At 42.1% G+C, this 12,370-nt stretch overlaps 1 protein-coding gene across 1 annotated transcript in view; it reads left to right on the forward strand.

Annotated features, from left to right (window-relative positions):
• Positions 1-12,370, forward strand: part of LOC125451588 (uncharacterized protein C18orf63-like) — a 47,960-nt gene that overhangs the window by 15,364 nt on the left and 20,226 nt on the right. The window contains 3 exon segments of the mRNA XM_059646332.1: positions 3,103-3,179; positions 6,694-6,803; positions 10,280-10,376. Of these exon segments, the coding sequence (XP_059502315.1) occupies positions 3,103-3,179; positions 6,694-6,803; positions 10,280-10,376 (284 nt within the window).

A 12,370-nucleotide genomic window follows, 5' to 3' on the forward strand; every position in this document is an offset into this window, starting at 1 on the left:
TGCCCCTTTGGCTGAAAAGACTTGGCTGGATATCCCCAGGACATTTGAGTTGAGTGCCCTTGCCCGAGTATTGTGCCCACAGCCAGACTCCGTCTTCTTGACTTGGACTTCTGCAGCTCTTAGCATCACAGACACAAGAGAGTGAAGGGGCCATGTAAGTCTGGAGTACCACAAGAGGAAGATACTGGAGGCCTGTTCATGGCTCATTCTCTGCCTGGGTGCCTGCTGGCATCACACTGCCTTCCTGAGGCGAAGCGCACTTGGAGTAAAGCTGACATCCCTTTTGGCCCACTGATACTGACCAGCGACAGTGATGGAGTGCAGATCTGTGCATATATCTGGCAGACACTTAAGTATCCTGGATCTCTGCCTCCATCTCCAAGAGTAAGTTAGCACTGGAGTTACTGGGACAGCTGGGTGAAAATCGCTTGGTTGGACATGGCGGTCTTGAGCTCCCACCTGTAATATTTTCTCCTCATATAAAATGTGGAACCTAATGTTTGCCACAATGCTGCCAGCCTTGGCCCAGTTATGAGATATTTCCTGCAAGTATGATGGAAGTGGACACGAGAGGCAGTACTGTTCATGCATTAAGAGGAGGGGCGGTGACATGCCTTCAGGTGAGTGAGTGGGAAGTGTTGTGTATAGGAAAAGTGGGGAGGATGAGGTGGTCAAGAGTCAGATGGTGAGAGGTGTGAGAGTGGCAGCGTTAGCAGTGAGTGATAGTAGCCCTGTAAGTATTAGGTAGCGTAGAATTGTGTCTGTGGCCACAGAAGATCATTAACCTTCTTTCAGCACTGTTGTGTTTTGCGTTTTGACCCCTGGAGACTGCATTAGCCCAGATTTCTATCTCAGTCCAAGCTGACTGTTCTAATGGTGTAGGTTCTTTCGGCATTTTGGAGGGAACAGCACTATCCTTCTTCCAACCACACCATCTAACAGGACCTCAAGATCCTTGTTGGAGACACCATGTGCAATCTGGCCTTTCTGCACTATTTGCTGATGACAAATGGTTCCCCCCCCAGTATTCCTTGTAGTGCTTGCATTGCCTGAAGCACTGTCGAGCTGGGGTTTAAATATTACCCCATTGACATGAAGGTTGCCAAGCCCCAGTAGCATCGAGCACTTTGCATGCTCCTGCTGTATGATTGCATGAGCTGGTCTCAGTGGAGGTTGACTGCATAATTAGTGAGCTCAAGAGCAGATAATTATATGACAAGTTAAGATGAACAGTGGCAGACAGCCTGCCATGACAAGTTGCCAAAAATTGGGAAAAATCAGCCATAAGAAACTGAAAGCAGCATTATTTAAACATTATTCAGTAGACAACTTTAAACTCTAAATACAAAAGTTTTCCCCTAATAACTTTTGAAACAAAGTATATACCTCCTGCCGCAGCCATACTTCATGGTTTGCCTCATGGACGCTAATCTCCCAAAACCAACCCAAAGCGGTTTTCTGCTTCTTATGACTTGCTTCCATTTTCTTTTCCCAACTAGGTAACTTCTAAACCAGAACTGACTTTCACATTGAAGATCACCCCAGAGATTCCTTCCTCTAGACAAAGCGAGGTGAATCTTCTAGCCTTGTCAAGATCTCACAATCCTGGTCTCTAAATCGGAATTCCAGCTCCATCTTTGTGCTGCAGATGAGTAATAGAGACTGAGGTTATCTTGGAAACTTGCGACCCTGTTTAACAATTTTCTATCTACTTTACCTTCCTAAAGCCCATTCCCACAGGAACATGAATTGCACCAGCTTTGTATCCAGGTAGAAGTGCTAGTCGGCTTGCCTCCAGATCCTAACAACATTCTACCTTGGAATTAAATGGACAATTTAAATTATAACCACTTGTAGTCTGTGACGTTCTTAATGCCTTCCTATGGTACGTGGAGATTAACAGTCTACCGGACGGCAAAGTGGCTCAGTGGTTAGCAGCCTCACAGCACTAGGGACCCAGGTTAGATTCCAGCCTCAGGTGACTGTGTGGAGTTTGCACACATTCTTCTCGTGTCTGTGTGGGTTTGCTCCGGTTTCCTCCCACAGTCCAAAGATGTGCAGGCTAGGTGGATCGGCCATGCTAAATTGCCTGTAGTGTTCAGGGGTGTGTGGGTTATAGGGGGATGTGTCTGGGTGGGATGCTCCAAGGGGCAGTGTAGACTTGTTGGGCCGAAGAGCCTGTTTCCACACTGTAGGGAATCTAATCTAACCTCCATTCTGTGCTTCCCCCTAGTTTGATGGACGTGTGGACCTTATGCAAAATTTGATGAGTTAGTGTGCACAGATCCTCTGAACAGCTGTATGAGTGCACAGCTTACAGAGAACATTAATTTCAACTAAGGCAGAAATTACTACCATTGCTTACAGGATGAATATCAAGCTTGCAATTCCACGTAGCTCAAGCCATCCTTTGACATGGTCTGCTCAGGAATCTGCTCAAGTGAATCCCTTCATTCCAAGATTTTGCCTTAAATTAAAAAGCTAGTCTCAAAACATAGTAATCTTATAAATATTGCATTTGTAAAAGTATGACTAACATCAGAGTCATTGTTGGGCTAGCAAGAACTGTAGATGCTGGAGTCAGGGATAACCAAGTGTGGACGTGGAGGAACACAGCAAGCCAGGCAGCATTCGAGAAACAGGAAAGCTGATGTTTCAGGGTTCTTTTCTGAAGAAGGGGTCCTGACCCAAAATGTCAGCTTTTCTGTTCTTCTGATGCTCCCTGGCCTGTGTTCCTGCAGCTCCACGGTTTGTTATCTCAGAATCATCGCCTATATCGTATCCCTCACTGATGTTCCCACCATAATCTTTTGTATTTTCATTGTGCTTTTGACACTTTGAAGGGTGGCACACTTCAAAGTTTTACATAAGTTCCTTGAAATTAAATTGCTGACTTTTATCAGGTATGTATTTCATAAGTTACTAATTGTTAACAATCACAATTCAGAACATTTATGAAGTGAAATTGTATCCATTTCAAAATAAAGGTCACCATTCACTGTTAATTGAACATGTTATTAAGTTTCAAACATTTGCAATGGTTCATTTGATTAATGAGTTACAGCACTAATTTAATCATTGGTACAATGTACTTAATTACAGTTTTGGAGTTGAATGCCTCAGAGACCCAACTGTGTATTAGTGTGGAAGCCTCCACTGTTCGACTGTCTCTAGCAAAGGTATTACCCGCGTTTTGTTCTCTTTTAAGTTTTAAATTTATTTTTTAAATCATGGTTTTCATCACTATCTTGGGTATTAGCTACATGTATTTTCTGTGATTTGTAGGATAGGTAACCTAAATTCAGTCAAGTGCCAAGGTGAAATTGTGGCAATTAACCTGAATCCTAAGAATTGCTTGGCAATAAAAGATCAAGTTCAGCTAGTTTGTCTTCTATGACCTTTGATAGCTAATCTAGTGCGTGAACTGAATTCTTTCAAGAGTCCTTGCAATCTACAACGGACCCAGCCATGACTTAAGAAAAACTGCTGTGGTGGAAATTATTAGAAGTCATGAGTTCTAAGCCATCTGCCTGTTCCAAACAAGCTATATCTCAAATTGTTCTGTATGTTGGCACAGCAATAAATTTCAGATTAAACATAGACAGATATATTTACAATCTCTGTGGGAAACTTCAAAATAAAATGACCAGTTGTACCAAATGACTCAAAAAATTAATGAATTTTCAATTTTTGTAAGTTTTGTTCTAATGAATAAAGGAATCATGAATTAAGAGGCAAATCACTGTTGGTATGAACAGTGTTACACATGGAATAGTAGATTCCAAAAAAATCAGCCTCACAAAATAAGAACTCAAATCTGACCTTCACGTGGCGTGCAGTGCTTGTCCGTAAAAACACCGGGAGTTTTATTGCTGTGTTAATGTGTCTTCCTGAAGCAGTGAACTCACAACAGGAGTCCTGTGTTTGTAGCTTCCATATGTTAACTTAGTTTCTCTGGATAATGCCTCCACGCCAAGTTTTTTTTTTGGGGGGTGCAGGTACGGGTACGAGTATATGTTTTCATCAGAAAATTACAAGTAATCCATTTGCAAACGATAGAAACTAGAAAGAATTACAAACTTCTCAAACATTTTGAAGTAATTACAATTTTTTTTTCCTCTTCGTACTTACAGCTCAAAGTTTGCCCCTATAATTTATGTAATAAATTCACCATAAAGTGTACCATGATCAGTTCATGAATGCATGTTATTTATTATAATACTGGCAAGAAAGTTGGGAGAGTTTGTGTGGCGAAACTATTCCACAGCACTGTTGAGAGAATTAAAGGAGTTTGACTGTGTGACCAACTCAGCATAATATACAACTTGGAAAGGACCTTGAAAGTGATGGTTCCTCTGCATCTTATGCCTTTGATTTTTTTTTGTATAATGTTGAAGTTTGAATGGTGGTGTTGAAGGAGCATTTGAGAGTTGCAGCAGTGGCATCCTGTACATAGTACATACTGTAGGCATAGTCTGAGCAAGGTTTAAGGTGGTAGATTCAGTTGATCAACAGACTACTTTGTGCTGAATGGTGTTAAGCTTGTTATGTTCCTGTATTTGTAACCATGATTGCAAGATGGCGGCAGGGTAAATCGCTCCATTTCGAAGCTTCACTCTGCTCACCAGTTCCCTTTCCTTTTTTTTAAGTTGTTCTTCTCTCTCCTCTCTGTAGTAATTCTATCCCCCATTCCCGCATCCTTTTAACTACATACCTAAGGAGTTAGGTCACAAGGGGGAAGGCATGAGGTGGGAGCTGAATGCTTGGGCTGAGCCCTGCAGAGACGGTGAATCAAATGTGGGCCACAGTATTGACAGCGGTGACAAGAGTGGGCCAGTGAGATAGTGGCAGTTGGTGGTGAGAGTGGGCTGGTGAGGCAGCAGCAGTCTGCGGCAAGAGCAGGCCTACCAATTGGAGTGAAGCCTGCACCATTGGTGGAGATGGGACTTCAGCTTTCCGAGTCCTGACTATTTTTTTTTCTTGCTTACTTTCTGGATCTGTTAAATCTTTTAATTCTAGTCTCTGTAACCAAGTGGGTGCCTGTGAATGGCAACTTTGTGCTGTAGCTATGTATTCCTATTTCTTAGGACATGTGACAAATAAATAAAGATAAATAAATCCAAGACATATAAGAACTAGGAACAGAAGTAGATTGTAGACTCCTTGAATCTGGCATTCCACATCATTTTTTGCCTTAGCTGAACTTTTCTGTTGGTTCCCAATATCCTTGGTCTACCTAACCCTTGAATATATTCAATGATACACATGCCCCTTCATGGTAGTGAATGAAGATTCACAACTATCCAGGTGAAGAAATCTCTTCTCCTCTCAGTCCTAAGTGACTGACATGTTTCAATGAGGTCACCTTGATTTTCCTGTAATTTTAAGCCTAGCTTATTCAGTTCCTTACAGTCTTCTTATCTGTGGAGCTGATCCAGTGAATCTTCATTGTACTATCTCCGGGGCAAATACATCCCTACATACATAGGCATATCAAAGCCACACATTATACTGCAAGTATAATTTTACCAAAGCCCTATATGATTGTAGTAAGATTACTTTATTCTTGTATGCTAATATGTGTTGCAAAGGTCAACATGTTCGCATGATTTATCTGCAGATTAGCTTTATGTTCCTTAGATGCATAGACCCAAATCTGTCTCAAAAATCAAACTTTAAACCTTTATATACCATTTTAAAAATGGTTTTTGCTACTGAACTGAACTTAAATACTTGGAATATCATGTTCCACTATGATGTATTTGCTCACAACTTGTTTTTTTTTGCAACCTCTTTGTTTTTCCTTATGATTTGCATTACTTTTTTTAAAACTTACCCATGAATGTGGGCAGCATGTTACGCCTATCACTAGTTGCCCTTGAGAAAGTGGTGGTGAGCTGCCTTCTTAAACTGCTGCAGTCAGTCCACTTATGTAGATTGACCCACAAAGTCCTCAGGGAGGGAATTCCAGGATTTTGAACGTGACACTGAAGGAACAGTAACATATTTCCAGGTCAGGATGATGAGTGACATGGAGGGTAACTTGCAGGTGGGTGGTGGTGTTCTCAAATATCTGCTTTTCTTGTCTTCCAGATAGAAGTGGTCATGAGTTTAGATGCGGTGAACTTTTAAATTGCAACTCGAAGATAAGCATACTCTGCTGCTCCTGAGCATTGGTGGTGGAGGGAGTGGATCATTGTGGATGTGGTGCCAAACAAGCAGGATGCTTGATCCTGGATGGCGTTAAACTTCTTGGGTGTTATTGGAGCTGCATCCCTTCCAGACTATTGGGGAGAATTCCATCACACTCCTGACTTGGGGCCTTGTAGATGGACAACAGTAATCCAAATCCACCCTTGAAAAGATTGAAAATATCATAGACCTTTACTTCATTCGACAGGAGGGATCCCTATAAAAATGTGGGTGAGAAAGGAGATCTGCAATCAGCAGGGTCTAGCCACTTGTGGATGACCCCATGACTTGAGGCATAGTGTCATTCACCACACAGGAGCTATTTAGTCTTTCAAGTTTGTGTCATGAAGCAGTCCAGCCTGTCTCATTTTCCTGCCCTATCCACATAGCTCTTTATTTTCTTCAATTATACTTTGCCTTGACTGCCCCTACAATATCATTAGAGATCACCTACATATTGTGTATAACTGGTTATTAAAAATATTTTCCCATAATTCATAGGTTGAAGACTTTGACATATCAGCAGGAGTGCTGAAGAGTTTCTACAACAGGAAAGTTGCTGTAATTCCAAAGCATTTCATTTCCAGTGAATGGTGCTATGTGTTGCCCAGGTAATCTTTGTTGAAGAATTACACAAAATCAACCTTCCACCCATCATCACATATTTCTGTTTGTTTTCCCAACCTAGGATGAATGCTTGGTCATATTTGTAGTCAAAATGGTCTGTTGTGGCATTTAATTCTGAAGAAGAATGAAAGGCTACATAAACAATGAAACATGTGACATATAAGGACAAATCTTTGAAGACAGTAGGAAAAGTTACTATTGGCGTATGGGATTTGAATTTCTTAATTAGAGCAAACACAAAAGCAAAGAATCTATTTAGAGACAGTAGGAACTGCAGATGCTGGAGAATCTGAGATAACAAGGTGTAGAGCTGGATGAACACAGCAGGACAAGCAGCAGAGGAGCAGGAAGGCTGATGTTTCGGGCCTAGACCCTTCCTCAGAAATGGGGGAGGGGAAGGGGGTTCAGAAATAAATAGGGAGAGAGGGAGGCAGATAGAAGATGGATGAAGGAAAAGATAGGTGAAGAGGACACAGACAAGTCAAAGAGGTGGGGATGGAGCCAGTAAAGGATCTCTCCTTCCTGGACCTCTATATCCACTTCTGGCAACCACCTAGAAACAGATATCCATTTCAAGCCTACTGATACACATAGCTACCTAGAATACACCTCCTCCCATCCACCTTCTTACAAAAATGCCATCCCCTACTCCCAATTCCTTCTCCTCCGCCACATCTGCTCCCAGGATGAGGCATTCCACTCCCGTACATCTCAGATGTCCTCGTTTTCAAAGACTGCAACTTCCCCCTTCGGTGGTCGAGATTGCTCTTGACTGTGTCTCCCGCAACTCATCCCTCAGACCCCCTCGCTGCAATAACAACCAAATCAGAATCCCCCTTGTCCTCACGTACCACCCCACCAACCTCCGGATCCAACACATCATCTTCCGACACTTCCACCATCTGCATTCCTACCTCATCACTAAAGACACTTTTCCCTCCCCACCCTTATCTGCTTTCCGGAAGGACCACTCTCTCCATGACTGCCTTGTCTGCTCCACACTCCCCTCCAGCCCCACCACACCCAGCACTTTTCCCTGCAACTACAGGAAGTGCTACACCTGCCCCTACACCACCCATCTCACCCCCATCCCAGGCCCGAAGAAGACTTGCCACATCAAGCAGATGTTTACCTGCACATCTGCTAATTTGGTATACTGCATCCATTGTGGTCTCTTCTACGTTGGGGAAACCAAGCGGAGGCTGGGGGACCGCTTTGCAGAACACCTACTCTTGGTTCGCACTAAACAACTGCACCTCCCAGTTGCGAACCATTTCAACTCCCCCCTCCCATTCCTCAGACGACATATCCATCCTGGGCCTCCTGCAGTGCAACAACGATGCCACCCGAAGGTTGCAGGAACAGCAACTCATATTCCGCTTGGGAACCCTGAAACCCAATGATATCAAAGTGGGACTTCACCAGCTTCAAAATCTCCACTCCCCCCACCACATCCCAAAACCCGCTCAGCTTGTCCCTGCCTCCCTAACTTGTTCTCTCTCCCACCTCAAGCCCCACCCCTATCTCCTACCTACTAACCTCATCCCACCCCCTTGACCTGGGCCGACCTCCCCAGACTGATCTCTCCCCTCCCTAACTCCCCACCTACTCTCACCTTTACTGGCTCCATCCCCGTCTCTTTGACTTGCCTGTCTCCTCTCCACCTATCTTCTCCTTTATCCATCTTCTATCCACCTCCACCTCTCTCCCTATTTATTTCAGAACCCCTTTCAGAAATGGGGGAGGGGAAGAACGGTCTAGGCCCGAAACTTAAGCTTTCCTGCTCCTCTGATGCTGCTTGGCCTGTTGTGTTCATCCAGCTCTACACCTTGTTATTTCTGATAGCAGATAATTTAAGCTGAATCTTTATAAACCATTCGTCTGTGTTCTGCTGGATAACATAAAAGAAGTGGAGACCTCATGTTTTGTTTTAAATGGAGAGTAATTGTGATCTGGAATTCATTGCCTGAAACTTTCGAAATAGCAAATCTAAATTTTCTAAAGGGAATGCATAGTCTCATGAAACTGTGCAGACAGAGCAGCAAGTGGGAGTAATTGAGCAATAAGGCAGCATGGTGGCTCAGTAGTTAGCACTGCTGCCTCACAGTACCAGAAATGTGGGTTTGATTCCACCCTTGGGCAACTGTATGAGTGGAGTTTTCACACTGTCCCTCTGTCTGTTTGGGTTTCCTCCTACAGTCCAAAGATGTGATAGTTAGGTGGATTGGCTATGCTGCATTGCCTACAGTGTCTAGGGATGTGCAGTTTTTGGTCATGATTTGGCTATGGGAAATGCAGGTGTACAGGAAAGGGGAGGGGCTGAGTCTGGGTGGGATGCTGTCGGAGGGTTTGTATGGACTCAATAAGCCGAATGGCCTGCTTCCACGCTGTAGGGATTCTATGATTCTAATTGTTTTAAAGAAGTGGGCTAAATGGTTCCCTTCTTTTCTGTATCATTTTAGGATTCTAATAATTTTGCTTATAAAACCTGTGCAATATATATCGTAAATATACATTGAAATCAAAGTGGAAACTGAATGGGTGAATACAAATTAAAATCAGCATTTTCAGCTAAATTGTGCTATCTCTATTATTTGAATTGTTTGGTAATACCATTGACACAGCATAGTTTTTTTTTCCCCCACGGGTAAAAGGAGTAAAATGTAATGGAATGGAATTATTGTTTGAGCAAATAACTGAATGTATCAAAAGAATAGTGAATACCATGATGATTGACAATTGCATTCATTTCTGGAGAATCAAAAACAATGTTGATAATACAAAAGATGTCAGGCTGTTTCTTAAAAGGAGCACGAGGAAAGACTCCATCCTTTATCTCAGCAATTGAGCTCGTAAAAAAGTTATGTATCATGAGTACTTAATGCAGTGCCTATAGTATCAATTTAGTCCGACGGTTCTAGATAATTTTCCTAAGATGAGTGATACTAATATCATACAATAGGCTTTGAATTGAATGACTTTTCAGGCCATTTTAGAGAACAGTTGGGAGACAGCCACATTGTTGTGGCCTTGGAGTCACACTGCTGTGGCCTTGGAGTCACACGTAGGACATGCAGGTTGGCAGATTTCCTTCACCATTGAATATTAGGGAACTGGATGGACATTTGCAAAAATTGCTGATAATTATCACAGTCAGTATTTCTGAACTAACTTTATGCCATCAGCCACACTCCCTCAATAATGATGTAAGTGAAAATGCGTTCCAGTGACTACTTCAGGGCTGGTCTACTCCTAACAAATGGCCGTATACTTTTAGAAAAGTTAAGTGCAACCCAGAGTACGTTAGAGAAAGAGAAGTGATTTCTCCAACTGTCCTAGTTGTGTGGCAAAGGAACATGACCTGTCTTTGCCTTGAGCAGTTCTCGGTGTTTATTGGTAATCCACACAAAATAAGTATATTTTTTGGATATTCAGACTTTTGCTTTTTTTTAAAACGTAGTATGAAGAAAGGGCAAATTGTCAGTATCAGCCACGAGATTCCACCACATTGTCCATTTCGATCCTACAGAGATTTTCAGAAACACTGGAAAAATATGGTGAGACAGTAAGACTTCCAACTTTTCTCTCAGAAGAAAACCTTATTTAGTTCAGTCATGATTTGTGCAAAGCAAAAATTCTGTGTGATGTTATTTTTCATTCGACAATAAGAATCATATTGCATAGCCTCAAAACTGAAAGAAAGCTAATCTTGATGACCTCATCCAAAAAATAAATCGCAGTTCTTAGGCATATCTAATTTACATCATGCTGCATTTGTTTGTCTGTTGCCTGGTGTTAAATAACAATCAAACTTCTTTTAGGGACAGCAGTCAATTTAATGCATCTGTTGTTTTAGTGACTAAATTAACAACAGGTCATGAAATGGATATTTTCTTAACATGTATGTTTTGAATAACCAGAAAATAAATATAACAATACTGATAAATGATAATTTTTATTTCAACTTGCTGCTTGGATGTAAAACTCATGGTGTATAATGACTATATTAGTAACCACCCAGCTTTCATTTTCATTGGTACAATTACTACACAATACTAATGCGCACTCAAAAGACTAAAATATGCTTACCAACTTTATATCCTGATGACAAGTTGAAAACTTACTCCATTTACTTCCTTACCTCCAAACATGAGGAAGCTGATTTTATCTCTATTAGAATCCATCCATTTAAAGATAACATTAGGACCCCAGATTCAGTAGAATGAGATAGAAAACTTTGTCACCAGTAGAATATTTGAGAATGAGCACAAAATCTAAGTTTAAATTGCTTTTGTCCTAATTCTGTTCTCTCCATTTTGATCAAAGACTGCCTATTTCTTTTGATTATATTGTACCTTCTATAGTTAAGGTAGGCAATTAGGACAGAGTGATGCCAGTGCCTTTAAGAAGTTTCCAACTTTAAGGCTGCAAACTTTTTACCTTAAGACAGTGTGGAGTTGCACTGTTGATATTATAAAGATGTATACATAAAACAGAATTCAAAAAAAGGTATAATTCACCATTGAATTACTTCCATCAGAACATTCCAATAGTTCTCAAACAAGGGGTCACTGTAAAATTAAAAGTTGCTGAAATAAAGTTGATTTTTTTTTCTTAAGAGGTTCTTGAATCTTTGGAACTATCTTCCTCAAGGCAGTGGAAACAGGGTCTTTGAATTATTTTTAAGGCAATGCAAGTTAGACTAGAGTCATAAATGTACAGCACAGAAGCAGACCCTTCGGTCCAATTCATCCATGCTGACCAGATATTCTACATTAATCTAGTCCCATTCGCCAGCAACAAATACAGAAGTTGCTGGGAAAACTCAGCAGGTTTTTTTTTAAAGATTTGATTCCCTACAATGTGGAAATGGGCCCTTCGGCCCAACAAGTCCACACCACCCCTTAGAGCATCCCACCCAGACCCATCCCTGAACACTACAGACAATTTAGCACGGCCAGTCCAGCTAGCCTGCACATCTTTGAACTGTGGGGGGAGACTGAAGTACCCGGAGGAAACCCACACAGACACGGGGAGAATGTGCAAACTCCACACAGACAATTACCCGAGGCTGGAATCGAACCCAGGTCCCTGGTGCTGTGAAGCTGCAGTGCTAACCACTGGGCCACTGTACTGCCCTGACAGCATCAGTGAAGGAAAAACAGAGTTAATGTTTCAGGTATGGTGATCCTTCCTCAGAACTGGTGGTGGCTGGGAAAATGTCAGTTTATATGCAAAGAATAGGGAGCTGGATGGGGTAGGGAGTAAATGATTGGGCTCTATCCCAAGAGAGAAAGACAGTTGGACGGACAAAGGAGTTGCCAACAATGAGGCAGGGAGGGGGGTGATATTGAATAGTTGTTAATGGGGACTGTTCCTGACTAATGACAAGGGGGTGTGTACTGACAGGTGGTAACAAGACCTAGTGTGGGGGGTAGGGGGCTGGGACATGGGAGAGTTTCGGCCCTAAAATTATTGAACTCAATATTGAGTCCAGAGCACACCAGGTTTGTTACCACATAGCCTGCCAGTGCACACACCCTATATCTGA

The sequence above is a fragment of the Stegostoma tigrinum genome, chromosome 5 (genome assembly GCF_030684315.1).
Source record: "Stegostoma tigrinum isolate sSteTig4 chromosome 5, sSteTig4.hap1, whole genome shotgun sequence".
Lineage (NCBI taxonomy): Eukaryota > Metazoa > Chordata > Chondrichthyes > Orectolobiformes > Stegostomatidae > Stegostoma > Stegostoma tigrinum.